This window comes from Fusarium keratoplasticum, chromosome 1 (assembly GCF_025433545.1).
Source record: "Fusarium keratoplasticum isolate Fu6.1 chromosome 1, whole genome shotgun sequence".
NCBI classification, from domain to species: Eukaryota; Fungi; Ascomycota; class Sordariomycetes; order Hypocreales; family Nectriaceae; genus Fusarium; species Fusarium keratoplasticum.
Genome location: NC_070529.1, coordinates 126,275 through 140,838, shown reverse-complemented (window position 1 = coordinate 140,838; position 14,564 = coordinate 126,275). Strand labels below are relative to the sequence as shown.

Sequence of the window (14,564 nt, the reverse complement as noted above, 5' to 3'; positions counted from 1 at the left end):
TCACTGGCCGTCTTTTGGATCCCCTGCACGGTCTGGTCGTTTACTAGAAATGCTGGCCGCTGCCAGTGGAATTCACCTACCTGTTCTACATCACGTCGCCTTACAATTCTCAGTTTTACCAATCACGCACCTTTCATCAGTCGACATGGATTACGATACGGAAGAGATCGTCAACGCCTTCCGGTCAGCCCGGCTCCAATACGTCCGGGCCGACCAATCCGACAGCAATTTGAAAGTTTTTCTACCAACAATTGAACAAGACCCCGTCATTCAGGCCATGGCTGCCCCAACGATGCTGCAACCCAAGGGCAAGAAAGCTGCCGATAGCTACCTTGAATCCGTCGTCAATTCTTTGCTCGGCGTGGCAATATGTCTTTTGCCTGAAGAGGAGAAGAGGGTCAATCCAGAGAGCGACAAGAGCGACACAGAGCAGAAGCAGAGCCCAACCATTATCGGCATAATGTGCATCGGCTGGGGAGGCATCTCACCATCCGTGGCACACCACCGCACTGCCGAGATCGGTATTAGTCTTGCCAGGCCATACCAAAACCAAGGCTACGGGCGCGAGGCTATCAACTGGATGTTGGACTGGGGATTCAGGCACGCCGCGCTTCATTCCATTGGCATATCTACTGCCTGTTATAACCCAAAGGCTGCACATTTGTATGAGAGTATGGGCTTTAAACCGGAAGGGCGAAGAAGGGGGACAATCTGGCAAAACCGCAAGTGGTATGATTTGTTAGAGTTTGGCATGCTTGAGGACGAGTGGGAAAAGCTTAGGGGCATTACCCCGTAAGTACTACCAAGGTCAGGATTGTATAATTAGTCATCAGAGTGCAGGTGAGAAACAGACATTTTAATGGAACGAAGAGAGACAGTCCAGCCTTCGGCATGTGGCAGGAGAGGCATCATCGAATCCCACACATAGGGAGAGGTGCAGCCATTCTGACAGTTCCCATCGACAACCTGGATGGCTCAGGCACAAACGAAACTTCGCAAACAGGAGGTTTTCTTGACACCAAGTTCAACACTCTGATACTATCTGGAAAGCTTCTGAGATTGAGAATTGGAGGGGGCTTCGGTCCTGGCCCAGACCTTGAACTTGCCGCCTCCCTGTCAGGCCACAAGATCGACCCTGAACACACTAGGGGAGAAGGAGACAGCCCCAAGGACCCCTCAGAGAGAGGAAGGGCCAATTGCAGAAGGGTTAGTGTCACTGTAGCCCCTGAAGAACTATGTAGATGGGCATCTGTCGAGGATCCTACCACAAACTCAACCGCTGTGCCGAAGGATGTCATGGCACTACCTATCTCGACCACAGACGTCTATGAGTACGCTTTTGGTCTGGGATATTTCAAAACATCACACAAAGCATACAGCATACTTTTTCTTGAGCGAGGAGCGGACGGTTCAGCCTGTTTCCAACGAATTGGTACTGGAAGAGTTTTCGGTCGCACAGCGGAGAAGGAATTACTGCTAGCCGAAGAGGCCAAGTTTTGGCTTGTATAGGTAAATGATTTTTCATAGGAAATCTGTGAATAGAGGAGAAGAGTTACAGCGGCGATGTCTCCACCAGGAGGACCAGATCTTAATCACCGTACCCTTCAATTCGTCTCCAGGACCACCGTATTAGCATTAGGATATAATACTATAATGTGTTAACAATATATTCTTTGTTGTAGTTGAAGCCCGGCCCTTGATGAGATAACTAAGCTAGAAGACAATGTTGGTCTTTGACATCCTTTACTCTTGTGTAGTTAGTACAGTAATCCAGTCCTACAAAATCTATCACACGAACCCGCATACGATCATGCCATCACTGTGTTCGACTCGCAACTTCTTTTCTTCGATTCGTCTATATATTGCCAACCATGTCCTTCTATTTCCCTTCATATCTCTGCCATGGTACGATCATCATTGGTATCTCTCTTCCAACGCAGGGTTCAAAACATTGCTTCCCTTTTACCACTGCAACCGCGCCAGTACTAGACCACACTTTTTTATTTAAGAAACGGCATATTGTATGCCATTCCATGGTAGGTTGCCCATATCTTTTCAATCTCCACTCTCTTGGATGCGATCAGGCAATCCAGAACCAGATGCGTTCCAGCCAATTCCTGGGTTTGACCACTGGCCAAGTTGGTTCCAACGCATCAATCTCTGCCTTTCCGGACCAGATATCCATCTCTGAATATTTGACAAACTTGGTCTTCTTGACATACTTGAAGCCAAAAACCAGTATGATGAAGATAGGGATGTTGATGTAAGGCGGGATGAAGGTCTTGGCACTGAAGCGTCCAGGGAAGAAGGCGTCGAATCCGTTAAAGATAGCAACAATTGTGCAGAATGAAACAGAGAAATAAGCCAGGAATGGCTGCATTGGTGACTTGTACGGAAGAGTGTTGCGGTCGATTCCGTTATACTTGAGGCAGTAGTAGAAGCGAAGATATGTGTAGCAGACACTGGCCCAGATGATAAGAGCTCCGACGCCGCTCAGATTACTGAGCCAGAAGAAGACTTCGGCGCCACTATTGCTGACGTTGAGGTAGACCAAGAGTCCAAAAGCAGAGGTCACCGCGACACAGAGGTAGGGCACGCCAAACTTCTCATACGCTAGGATGGCTGGTGCCTTACCATCCAGGGCAGCGGCATAGAGAACACGAGTGCCGGCATAAAACAGCGAGTTGCCAGATGACCAAGCCGAGGTGAGGATAACAGCATTGATGATCGAGGGGAGTGTTTTAATACCGCCGTTGCGAATGGCGATAACGAAGGGACTTTGAGCTGCTCCAGGGGCAGAGGAGTTGATGGCGTTCAGGAGGGCAGGGTCCTTGGACGAGACGCAAAGACCGACGAGGAAGACGGAAAGGATGTAAAAGAGAACAATTCTCCAGAAGACTCGACGAATAGCCTTGGGGATGTTGCGTCGAGGGTTCTCTGTCTCTCCTGCGGCCATGACAACCATCTCACTGCCACCATAGGAGAATGTTGCCTGCACAAAGACTTTCCAGAAAGCCAGAAACCTTCCCAATGCGCCTGGCCTCAGGTACTCATTCATAGGTCCTGGGTGGATCCAGTACTTGAAGCCAATCGCCTCGCCATTGGGAGCACCGCCAACAGTAATGATGAACATCAAGATGATCAAGCCCACAATCGTGGTCAGCTTGATGGCGCCAAAGACGAACTCGGCTTCACCATAGATGCGAACGGGCAAACAGTTGAGGAAGACCATGGGGAAATAGAAAAGGCTGATGAGTGCGACTTTGGGGACATTGTTGTGCCAGTAATCAACAATGACGGCTGAAACTGTCACCTCGATAGGAACTCCAATGGCAAACTGATACCAATAGTTCCAAGCGAGGGCAAACCCCAAAGCCGGGTCCACGAACCGGGCGGCAAAGATTGGAACAGGGCCCGGGATAGGCAACCATGAAGCCATCTCACCGACGCTGTTGAGGACGCAAAAGATGTTGAAACCGGTGATGGTGAAGGACAGGAAGGCCGAGAGCGGGCCAGCAAGCGAAAGCACCTGTCCGCTGCCTACGAAAAGGCCCGTGCCGATGGCACCGGACAAGGCAAGGAACTGAACATGTCGGGACTTGAGCCTACGGTTCAGAGTGCCGAGATTGCGTGTTCCGTATTCCAACCCCTTGCTGTCGGTAGTTTGGTTGTTGGTTGGTAATGCTGTTGGTTCGATGCTGGGTGACTCCCTCCCCGCTTCGACATCATTGTGCTTCTTGTCTATTCCTTCCATGGTAGTGTCGTAGTCGACGGGTCAGCCGACACCGTTGGAAAGGGAAGGAATTTAACTCGACGAGGACTTGGGACTCGTAATGCTCACAGGCTGGTACCCTGATGAGAGCTTGAGGAAACAAGATGAGATCAACATGAGAAGAATTTCTCTCTATATGAGACATTAACATACATGAACGGTTTTACCTCCAACCCACCGTGGCAAACGCTTTCCACTGCACCTTACATAGCCAGCTCGTTGTTCTGGAGCCGATCTAACCAAATCCCCCACGCTGTGAACAGCTGTGAGTGCGACCAAAGGCAGGGATCTGATCCAATCAAGAAAAACATGAATGAACTTGGTTATACCAGCCCTAATATGCCTCTTGAGGGTAGGCTCATCGCCGTAAGATGTTAACAGATCAGACCACAAAACAGGCGCGAAACGCGACGCCGTGATGCACACCTAACAATGGGGCCCTTTGCCGGCTGGAGGAAGATCACAGCACTTGTGATGCAGCTACAAGGTACCGGATGAATCTAACGGGCAGATCAAGTAATAGCCCCAATCACTGACGAGCCGATCCGCAATACCCGGCTTGGCACGGGATCCGAAGTCGGTGTTGGACTGATTGATAAGGTGATCAGACAAGGATGATCCCGCTAGCTCGAACTACTCCGTGCCAATCTCGTCCATCTGCAGGGCTCAAGCCGTGACCAATTCACCATCATACGAGCTTTGGAAGTGTATGCTTAAAAACCCCCGCCGGGTCATACTCCCGTTTCAGCTGCCGCAGCTCTTCCAGATGCCCTCCAAAGGTTGTCTCCAGGTCGACGAACTCGGGGGCGGTCAAGGGTAGATACGTGGGACCTTCTGCATCTGGAAGTGCTGAGATTCTATTACGTGCATCTAACGCCCAAGCTGCCGCGCCCCGCGCCGAGGCCTCGTCATCTCCCAGGCCGAGGAATTCGAACATCACGTGGGGTTTTCGGTACGGCAGAACAGAGTCCGGCGTGTCGGGCCTGCAAGATGGGCTGTCGGCACGGAGTGTGTGGATGTTGACACCACCGGAGCTGTCGCGGGGGATGGCGTGGGCAATTTGGGCCAGCTCATCCACCACCTCGGGTGAGAAGTGGGAGATGTCTGCTGACTGACAACGGCCGAGAACCTGAGCGGGTATCATGTCTTTCACCATAGCCGCAAAGCCCAGCGCATTCGTGTTCATGACGGTCGAGTGCACATCCGAGATATTAGGTGAGAGAGGTGCCAGCTTGCTCACTCGCTCAAGCCACAGACGAGACTCGTCGCTCGCAGACCCGTTCCAGATGAAACCGCAGGTGAGAGACAGTCCGACTTTCGGGTAGATCCAGATCGACGGCATCAGATAGAGCTTGCTGGGAATGTCCTTGTACGTGTTTACGAGGTTGTTGTAGTTGGTGAAAAAATTAATTACAGTGCCGGCAATGTCAGATGATTCGAAGAAGAGCATTCCCGCCTGGACCTGCTGAGAGTTAGCATATGCGCTGAAAAATGCAGGAGACACTGCATACCTCACAGAGCGGCCACGTCTTGACCTCCAGCTCGACAACGATGGCGAGACTTCCGCCGCCCCCACGCAGACCCTTGAGTAGGCGAGCATCAGCTTCAACTAGCTCCCCATTGGCCTGGACAACTCGGGCACCGGCAATTTGGTCGGCTCCCAGCCCGTACGAGTGGACATAAGGACCAAATCCACCCCCAAGACACCATCCCACAAAACCGACTGTTCCACAGGATCCCGCGGGAGCTGTCAGTCCATGCTTGCTCAAGACCTCGAGTACCTGATAATTTGTCGCCCCTCCTCCCACTCTTGCTATCTTTTTATCTGGCGATATAGTGACCGTGTTGAGATCGCGTAGATCGATGCTCACGGCGTCGAGGGCCGAGAAGCGCCCGAACATGTCATGCCCGCCACCGCGAACCACCGGGTCCAGCTTAAGGCTCAAACATGATTTGATAATAGTAGCCACTTGCTCGGCGGACTGGGGTCTGGTGATGACGCTGGGCCGAACCTCATCATGCCGGCCGGTATAGCTGGTTTGCAGGGATACAAACTCACTTGAGCCAGGAACGGCAAAAGGAATACCGGCCTCAGAAAGATGGCTTTGCAGTAGCTCCGTTGTTGAAATGCTCATTTTGTGTATGAGGGATGGAAGTAAAAAATGTAGAGAGAGCTTTATGGGCCCAAGGCCGCCTTTATCAGAATTGTCGGGGTCAGTGTCGGGCGTTTGCATTCCAGCAAAGCTACCTAGCGCTTATTTTCCACTGTACTGTCAGCACTTGATTGCTCCAAACTCTACTGTCCGCCTACCCTATTGCTCAAGTTTTACTTCCCCTCTTCGAGACGTCATCGACTGCTGATCCGTCTCACCCTGTGTGCCACGATGCTGACGAGTTTGAAATTGTGCGATTGCCCGGTGTATCGTATACATCTATATCTTATAGTGTGCTATGTTGGTCGAGTTGCACTGCGCATACGGGTCACCGTTTTGACACACACGGATCGGATGGTCGTGATGAATTGCTGAGACATCTTTGCCTCTTGCTCTCGAATCTAGGTATATCTGTTCTAAATTCGCCATATGAGGTGTAGATATTTTGCCATTCCAGACAAGTTAGTGGAGGAATCCCGTTGCCCAGGGGCGCCTAGCGCTCACTTAGGCAGAAAACATAGAGGACTCGAGTGTGAGGCAGTCATACAGTAGCCACTGGAATTCTCATTCTCCCCACAGCGGTGAGTTAGCGTTCGGACCAGACTAATGTCCGAAGTGATAGGATCCGGCGCCAGCCTCGGTCTTTACTAAGTACCGAGTATTGATTCTAATCTACACACATTAGGAGGCTCGTCGAGCAAACTCGGTACCGAGAACAAGGAATTCGCAGCCTAAGGACGGCTAAAAAAGCTCCTATAAAAGCTCTGCGTCGGCGCAGAGTGAATATTTTAATCCCAATTTGCTTGTCTCACTTATTTCGCCTACAAGTATATCGCACCAAACAGATCACGTCTACAACTCGAGCTGAGCGTGAAATTCCCGCCGGTCTGAGTGTCTACAGCAATCTTCGAGCTCAGAAACCATGTCCCAATCTAAACCACCCGCTATCGCAATTATTGGGGGCGGACCCTGTGGGCTTACTTTTGCTCGTCTGTTGCAGACTGCGGGGATCGAATACCACGTGTTTGAGCGCGATCCATCCCCGGAATCGACGTCTCTCAATCAAGGTGGCACACTCGATATTCACAACGAAACCGGCCAAGAAGCACTGCGGCATGCCGGGCTTCATGACAAGTTCAAGAAGCTGTCTCGTCAAGATGCCACGGCCATGACGCTGATGGACTCCACAGGAGGAATCAAGGCCTCTTTCAGTGACGACACTGACCGACCTGAGATCGACCGCTTGCAACTGCGACAATTACTACTCAACTCTCTACCTGCAGATAGCATTCGATGGGGAAAGACTCTCTCGAAGGTCGGCCGTAACGAAGACGAAAAACGGCCTGGAGCTAGCTCCTGGGTGCTGAACTTTGCCGATGGCTCAACTGAGACTGGGTTTCGGCTCGTGGTCGGTGCGGATGGAGCATGGAGCAAGGTCCGACAAGTGGTAAGTCATAGCATGGCTCTTCATCCCTATCTTTTACCTATCAAGGAGCTAACTCTCTACTTGAGATCACATCTACCAAGCCAGTGTACTCGGGCAAAATGTTTATCGAGGGCCGTCTGTCCAACGACAACCCAGAATATGGCACGGCGCGTGAAATGGCAGGCAAAGGTACTGCCATGGCTTTGAGTGCCAAAAGCGTGCTCTGTGTTCAACAAATGTCTGATAGTTCGTATCGTCTATACATGGGCGTGACAGCGCCCGAAACTTTGACACGGCCTGGAGGCGCCGCTGATCCAGCTGATATGGACAAGGCACGAGCAACCATGCTGGGACCGGGGGGGTTCTACGCCAACTGGGCCTCGAACACACGAGCTTTAATCGCTACTTCTGAAGGTCCTTGGCGCCCTTGGCCTCTCTATCGCCTCCCTATAGGTCTTTTCTCATCAGAAACAACCGGCAATGGCGGAGCAGAGGGCACCGCCAACGAACCAGGCCAGACGCGCTGGAAGCGCACCCCCGGCATTGCAATCTTGGGAGATGCAGCACATCTTGCAACTCCAAACGGCGAAGGCGTCAATCAGGCCATGTACGACTCGCTGGTTCTCTTCAAGAAGATCATGTCTGAGCTAGGAGATGAAGGAGCTCAGGCGGCTTATGACGAGGAGGCAGACCAAGCAGCGTTGGGACGGGCCGTTGCAGCATATGAAGCCGAGATGCTACCTCGTGCTCGAGAACACATTCAAAGCAGTATCGACTTGGAAAACTTGATGTACGCAGATGATGGAGCTGCACGTATGATTGAGATGTTTGGCAATTTTCATTAGTCGAGATGCATTAACGTGCTCCCACAGGATAAGTTAGAGAGCATGAAATAGTAACTAAGCAATAACATACATGATATATATTAAACGCTCCAATCTGAATATCTATTGTCATTAGGTACTCAGTCCAGGTGAACTTCGATGTTTGTGTCCCTTAACTACTTCGCTGACTTATGATTTGTCAGCAACCGATGCCAACCATCTTCCAGCACGCTGACGCCATTTGTCAAATGTGTGAATCTATCCTTTCAACTTCACCCTTCACACAAGCTCGAACACATCAACCAAACTGTTCAACCTCCTGCAACCACCAACTTCGATATGGCACCCTACCAACCCGGTCTAACGACCCTTGTGGACTTGGGTACCCATAAACTCGAGCTGACGATTTACGGGCCCCCTCGGAGAGCACACAACCCAATCGTCGTCATCATCCCCGGTATCACAAGCAGCATCAAAGAGTGGTCCGCAGTTACGAAGAGTCTTTCAGAGTCTATGAGTGTGATGAACTACGAGCGCGCAGGATACGGCTTAAGTGAACCAGCACCCGACGGTGACCCTAGGACCGCCGAGGACATAGCAGCAGAATTGCACGCGCTTCTGAGAGCTGCAAAGGTCGCGCCACCCTATATCGTGGTCTCTCATTCTTATGGCGGCATAATTCTACGGGAGTTTGTGAAGCTGAGGACTCTGGCTCAGTTCAAGGGCTTTGTCTTTGTCGATGCCAACACCGAGGAGACGTCATTGACCTATCCGAATCCGTTTGTTCGCGCTGCACAAGGAGATATAGACACGCTACAGCTCTGCTACAGAGATTGCCATCGCTTAGGCCACATAGAGTGGCAAAAATTGCTGGAGGAAGAGGCACGACCTGGGCATAAAGTCGCAGCTGACCGAGAAGTGTCTCAGTATCATGCGAGCGGTAAAGCCCTAGCTGCCAAGGGGCATTCAGAGATTGAAGAGCCTGAGCTCGGGCGTGTCCCTCTTGTTGTTTTGCAAGCAGATTACGCCGTCGATCTCCAAAAGATCTACGCTGAAGGTTTACGATTGGGAAACGGCACTGATGTTGAAAGGGCTGGAATGAGCCAATTCATATCTCAGGTCAATGCGATCGAAGAATCCATGCAAAAGAAGATATTGAACCTATCCGAAAGGACAAAATTTCAGCGCGTTTCTGGCGTTGGGCATAGCATTCATCTTGCCGCCCCTGAGGCGGTTGTGGACGCTGTTATATGGATTTTGATGCAGTACAGGTGCTAGAGTCGCACACTTTGCATGAGAAGAGATGAGGGGTCGAGATATATGGCAATCGAGAACCATTTCATCGTCTAGTTCATAGTTCAATCAAGACTTCAGGTATTTACATGCACCTAGCATAAAAAAAGCTCAAAGTGATTGACTAGACAAGTCAAGAGAAGCAGATACGAAATTGGGAATGTCTGAAGAGACTGAGGGGCCTATCCTTTTCGTCGTATGTAGTATGCGGCGCATTGTACCGTCATACGGGGTAAATATGTACATGAAAGAGCTAAACTAGCTTTGCTTTTTTGTCCCGAGTGCTTACAGGAACGAAGGGTTGGCATTGGTGAGAAGCTGCTCAAAGTAGGCCTGGAACCAGGTTCCTGCCTCAGGTGCTGGCCTTCAAAGAAGAGATGTCAGCATAGTTCTCGGTTGGGGGGATGGGATGACGTACTGAAGAGCGGCAGAAGCACCGCAGTGGTAGTCGTAACGGGCAGCACTGGTGTCCGAGGTACCATCAGACTCACCACCAGGCTTGACCCAGACAAAAGCATCGAGGAGGCTGTCACCAGTGTTGGCAGAGGGGCGAATACCGAAGCCAGTGCCCTTGGAGTTGCACCAGTCACCCCACTGGATCTGACCGGTGGGCTGCTTGCCAGAACGGCCCTGGTCGGTAATGAAGTGAGCGCCAGGCCAGCCATTCTGCTCCAGGAGAGGACCCATTGCGTGAATGAAACTCTTCTCGTCGTAGATGGAGGCGCCTTGGGTATAAGGGGGAGCACTGCTGAGGCTCCAGGCGTTGTAGTTGGCAACGTTGGTGGCGAGTCCACGGAGCGCAGCTGGCTTGCCGGCATCCTTGTAGATGCTAGCAAACAGCTTCGCAGCAGGGCCCTGGTTGTTGGGCCAGCCGAGCCAGCCAGCGTGGCCTGCATCAAGGTACATGGCGACGTTGGGCAGGTTCAGTTCCGTGACAGCGTAGTTTGTCAGACTGATATACGCATCGTGAGCCTTGGCACATTTGGCAACATCCATGTTGGTGACCAGGTTGGCCAGGGAGTCAGGCTCTAGAAGAGTTGTCAGTCATAATCACACGGAATGAGGGGCATAGGACTAACCAATAACAAGGAGGATTCGGATATCAGAGTAGCTCTGGATGATCTTCTTGATAGTGTTGATGTAGTTCTTGTACTTGTTGGCACCGTCCTTGTCAAGGGAATACTCTCCGTTAGAGGCAGCAGCAGCGCAGTCGCGATCAGGGAGGTCGTAGACGACGAACTGGCCAGCGTAGTTACCACCAGCCTGGTTAGCCTTGCGAATGTCGACGAGAGTGTCCTCCATCAGGGAGATGTGCTCGAAAGAGTCCCTGTAGACGTGCTTAGTAGAAAGTTCTGCCATGCTAATTCACTCAAATACCCCATTACTTACATCCACTGATAGGAGGGAACATCAGCGACCTTGGCAGCAGCCGTGGCCATGGCACCGCTCAACTTGGGGATAGCCAAGTTGGTAACCTCTGAGCGATAGTAGCTGTTGGCCCAAAGGTTAACACCGGAGTAGGGGTTTCCGCTGTAAGTGGCAGTGCCACTTCCAGCAGGAGGAGGCTTCGTAGTGGAAGAGGTTCCAGCAGTAGAGGTCGACGACGGCTGGCTGGTGGTGGTAGAGGCAGGGAGCGTGCTTGTCTTGGAAGTGGCGGGACCCTCTCCAGGAATGCACTGAGAGTAATAGTCGTTGATCTTGCTGCAGTAACTACCAGACTGGCAGCAAGTAGCACCATTCCAGCTGAAGCCACCACACTGGGCCCTAGAGGTTATGTGAGCCTTACTGTATCATGATATGAAATCAGGATCAACTGTAAGCACTTACCACTGGCTGGCGCAAGCCTGGCGTTCCTCAACAAGAGGGGCAGCAAGTGCTGTACTAGCCAAAGCGGCCGTGAACAAGAGTTGATAGACAGTCATTTTCGCAAAGAGAGTGTGTAGCCGGCTGTGTGTTCTGTGGTGGATAGTCGCCCAAAGGTTGACAGGTAAAGAACCAAAGAACTCCTTCCTTTTCGAAAAGAAACAGACTTTATATATTGGCATCTAGACTTGAAAATATGCCTCTTTGCATAGACTTTACTTTCGGAAAGACGGGACGTAACGTCCTTCGCTCTGGTCAAGTGATCAAGGTTCTGGAACTTGTAGCCGCCCATAGCGTGACTGTGAACGGAACCTGAGGACCGTTCTCTCAATCGGGCTAGGCGTCCGTGGTATCCAGGATGAACCCACACGTCTCGTGGAAGGAGGCCCGATGGGTGGCTTGCAACGCTAAGATCTGCGAAGCTCCAACTCGAATGCCAGATAAGGATCCGCCATTGGTTTGCACGTTGGCAAGGCAGCCTCATGACTTAATGGCATGCATGAACACGCCGCGTACCGACATGTTTACTCATTGATCGGCTTGTAAATCGATGACCCTTTCAGTGTTCAGATGGCCGAAATGTCCAGGATCCCTGTCGATGTGACAACATTGACAGGGGGGCTGACCCTGCTCATCTCGGAAGCCATGCTCCTTGAGATACCCAAATAGGAAGCACGGAGGTTGATCAAGAAACATTCGCATGATGGTATCATTTCTTGGCACTCTAGTAAGAGACTCCCGGGTCCCTTGGCCTACGGGCCGACGCTGCGGAGAATACACAACGTGATATAAGGTCGGATTGGTCGGTGCGCCACCGAAGATCCCCTTGGAGAGTTTCGCTCAGATTCCGGCTGACACATTGCTAGCTTGGCAAATGGATACGTAGCTCTGAAGGAGGTTGATTGAGTATTTGGCGATGAGGAGCCAGCTGGTCATGCTGAGTTTATGTTGGTAGCAGAAACTTCTGAGCGTAGTTCAAGTCATGGGGGGTCAGCTACGTCTGGTAATATGCTCAAGGTATTAAGGGTAACTGAATTGTATTAATCACTCAGACAGTTGGCATATAAGAAAGTACAAAAGAGCGCTTTTGTTCTATGCTTCAAGTGGTTCACGGTCGTGCGTCAGGGCGCATGGGGTCAGGTTCACGATGCCCCGAGTGAGTCCTGTTGGTATTGGCTGGGTTTGCCAGGCGCATATAAAGTTTGGCACTTGCTCATAACACTAAAAGAACCACTGATATAGCCCAAATTTCCACCACTCTCAACCTATATACTCAAGCAGGCTCGCTATAATATCCATCATCGTCATCGTCATCGCCCAGTGCCTTGCCATGCCTATCCATTGTAGTCCGCTCCTCATCGTTAGGGCCAAAGGAAATGATCGCTCACGCAAGACCGATTATACTAGCATACATCAGTGTCATCCACGATACCCTTGGCACCGCTTACCCGATCGTACAGGATATGCTGTCTGACACCATCTGGCGGCTGCTTCGCTACGATCTGATGAGTGCTGATGAAGTAGTCAACTTGGGTCGCCGTAAGGTCCTCGCAGCGGAGTTGCAAGGTCAAGATCGGTGCAAAGATCGCCTGAACCTCAAGATGCACTTGGCGAGCGCCTACTTAAAAATGAGGAATTATCGTGAAGCTCGTCTCCTCACGGAAGAGATCATGGGTACCCAACACGCAGATTCTCACAACGAGCGAATGATGCCATCCCCGCACATGAGGATTTTTCGGATTGACGAGGCTGAGGGCGGACTAGACAAAGCTATGGAGTCGGCTTGCAAGGCTGTAATAGTGAGTAGAAAGGTAGTTGGCGATTGGTCTGACTGGACTTTGAATAGCTTGAACTTTTATATTCAGGTGCTTAAGAAGGCTAATGAAACAAAACTCCTGGAGGGAGTACTGCTAGATCTTGACTACGTGGTCAAGAGGTTAGAGGGACAAACGATATCTAATTAAGATCGGGAACTAGTAGAAGACCCATCATAACATCCGGAAGTGAGCCACATACTCTCTATTTCCCGTGATAACTAGTGTCTACGGAAGATGGCATGGTTAGGCCAGACTATGTTCGCCAGCTCATGGTGAGACTCGGCAATAATAAGAGTGGACAATTCTCCCCCCGCCGAGATTGAGCAACTCAATTTGCGGTCCACCTTGTGATGCTCGCCATATCCTATAGAAACCCTTTCTCGCGAGCCCGCCGGATGGCGTCAAACCAGATGGCTGCCATCTTCTTGTACCCGTAGTCACTAGGATGCGTGCCATCAACAAGATCATCAAGCTGAGGCCCTCCAGAGCTATTCATATCTGCAAGCACTATCTTCTTTCCCTCCCTCGCTTTCAACTCAGTCAACTTACGAAACTGGTCATTTGCGTCCATCACTCGCGAATTGATGTCCTTGTCTCTGTTCACGAGTAGGGTTGATAGGATAACAACCGAGGTGGAATTTGCCTGCCAAAGGAACTCGAGCATATTCTCCATACGGACGCTGAGGGCCTCCATTCGAAAGCCTTGAACACAGTCATTGGATCCAGCATTGACAGTGAAGACTTGAGGTGCTAGGGTTGGCACACATTTCCTTGCTTTACTGTCAATCTGGTCGATTCTGTACCCCCGCCAACCCTCGTTGTCGCCGTTAGTCATGGAGCCTGACCTGCGCGAGCCGACGAATTGGACTTGATAGCCGTCAGCGCGAAGCATATCGCCGAGGAATTGTCGGTATCCATTGCCATTGGAGGATCCAACACCATACGTGACGGAACCGCCCACTGGCATCAAGCGCAAGGGCTTTTTGATTGCTGTCCACTTCGAAAACTGGCCTGTTGGCACTCGCTCAGTAAAATGCAGTCGTGGACTCTATGCAACACATGGGTTTCAACATACTATGCTGGACGATTGATGATGAATACACATTGGTACAGGTGGAGGAGATCTCGGATGCTCTGGTGCCAAGAAGGAAGGGTCGACGTGACAACAGCGCAATACTTTGTCGCAGCATCTTAGACGAAGACAACGGTAGCGGATTCGCGGAACCGAGAATCTTCTGAGCCGCCACTCTGCCTTTATCACTCAGCGTAAATATGCGAGAGTGGCAAAGCTGACAGGCGGTGGGTACTTCGTAAGAAGTTTGGTGGCCGGAAGAGCGCCCGAAACCCGGGAAGTTTCTTGCGCGCCGAGGGGAGGCCGGGGAAAGTTCTTCGGTGCCGATGTCCAATCACGTCGCT

General features: G+C 51.2%; 6 protein-coding genes across 6 annotated transcripts; 2 read left to right on the top strand and 4 right to left on the bottom strand.

The window, feature by feature from the left end:
* Window positions 1–145: 145 nt before the first annotated feature.
* Window positions 146–796, top strand: NCS57_00003700 (N-acetyltransferase domain-containing protein; the record flags this gene model as incomplete). Its single annotated transcript, XM_053050130.1, has 1 exon — window positions 146–796. The coding sequence occupies one exon, from the start codon at window positions 146–148 to the stop codon at window positions 794–796; it is 651 nt and encodes a 216-aa protein (XP_052918645.1).
* Window positions 797–2,080: 1,284 nt separating this feature from the next.
* On the bottom strand, window positions 2,081–3,754 carry NCS57_00003600 (AA-permease domain-containing protein; the record flags this gene model as incomplete). Its single annotated transcript, XM_053050129.1, has 1 exon — window positions 2,081–3,754. One exon carries the CDS (start codon window positions 3,752–3,754, stop codon window positions 2,081–2,083), a length of 1,674 nt encoding a protein of 557 aa, XP_052918644.1.
* A 706-nt stretch (window positions 3,755–4,460) lies between these two features.
* Window positions 4,461–5,916, bottom strand: NCS57_00003500 (FAD-binding PCMH-type domain-containing protein; the record flags this gene model as incomplete). The annotated part of the gene is made up of 2 exons (XM_053050128.1): window positions 5,284–5,916; window positions 4,461–5,234 (listed from the first exon to the last, which is right to left on the bottom strand). The coding sequence occupies exons 1-2, from the start codon at window positions 5,905–5,907 to the stop codon at window positions 4,461–4,463; spliced, it is 1,398 nt and encodes a 465-aa protein (XP_052918643.1). The 5' UTR covers window positions 5,908–5,916.
* Window positions 5,917–6,847: 931 nt separating this feature from the next.
* On the top strand, window positions 6,848–9,453 carry NCS57_00003400 (FAD-binding-3 domain-containing protein; the record flags this gene model as incomplete). Its single annotated transcript, XM_053050127.1, has 3 exons — window positions 6,848–7,372; window positions 7,438–8,141; window positions 8,379–9,453. The coding sequence occupies 3 exons, from the start codon at window positions 6,848–6,850 to the stop codon at window positions 9,451–9,453; spliced, it is 2,304 nt and encodes a 767-aa protein (XP_052918642.1).
* A 300-nt stretch (window positions 9,454–9,753) lies between these two features.
* Window positions 9,754–11,390, bottom strand: NCS57_00003300 (Glucanase; the record flags this gene model as incomplete). Its single annotated transcript, XM_053050126.1, has 5 exons — window positions 9,754–9,832; window positions 9,887–10,496; window positions 10,548–10,795; window positions 10,858–11,232; window positions 11,296–11,390. The coding sequence occupies 5 exons, from the start codon at window positions 11,388–11,390 to the stop codon at window positions 9,754–9,756; spliced, it is 1,407 nt and encodes a 468-aa protein (XP_052918641.1).
* Window positions 11,391–13,512: 2,122 nt separating this feature from the next.
* On the bottom strand, window positions 13,513–14,413 carry NCS57_00003200 (SGNH-hydro domain-containing protein; the record flags this gene model as incomplete). The annotated part of the gene is made up of 2 exons (XM_053050125.1): window positions 14,224–14,413; window positions 13,513–14,159 (listed from the first exon to the last, which is right to left on the bottom strand). Exons 1-2 carry the CDS (start codon window positions 14,336–14,338, stop codon window positions 13,513–13,515), a joined length of 762 nt encoding a protein of 253 aa, XP_052918640.1. The 5' UTR covers window positions 14,339–14,413.
* Between the last annotated feature and the right edge of the window lie 151 nt (window positions 14,414–14,564).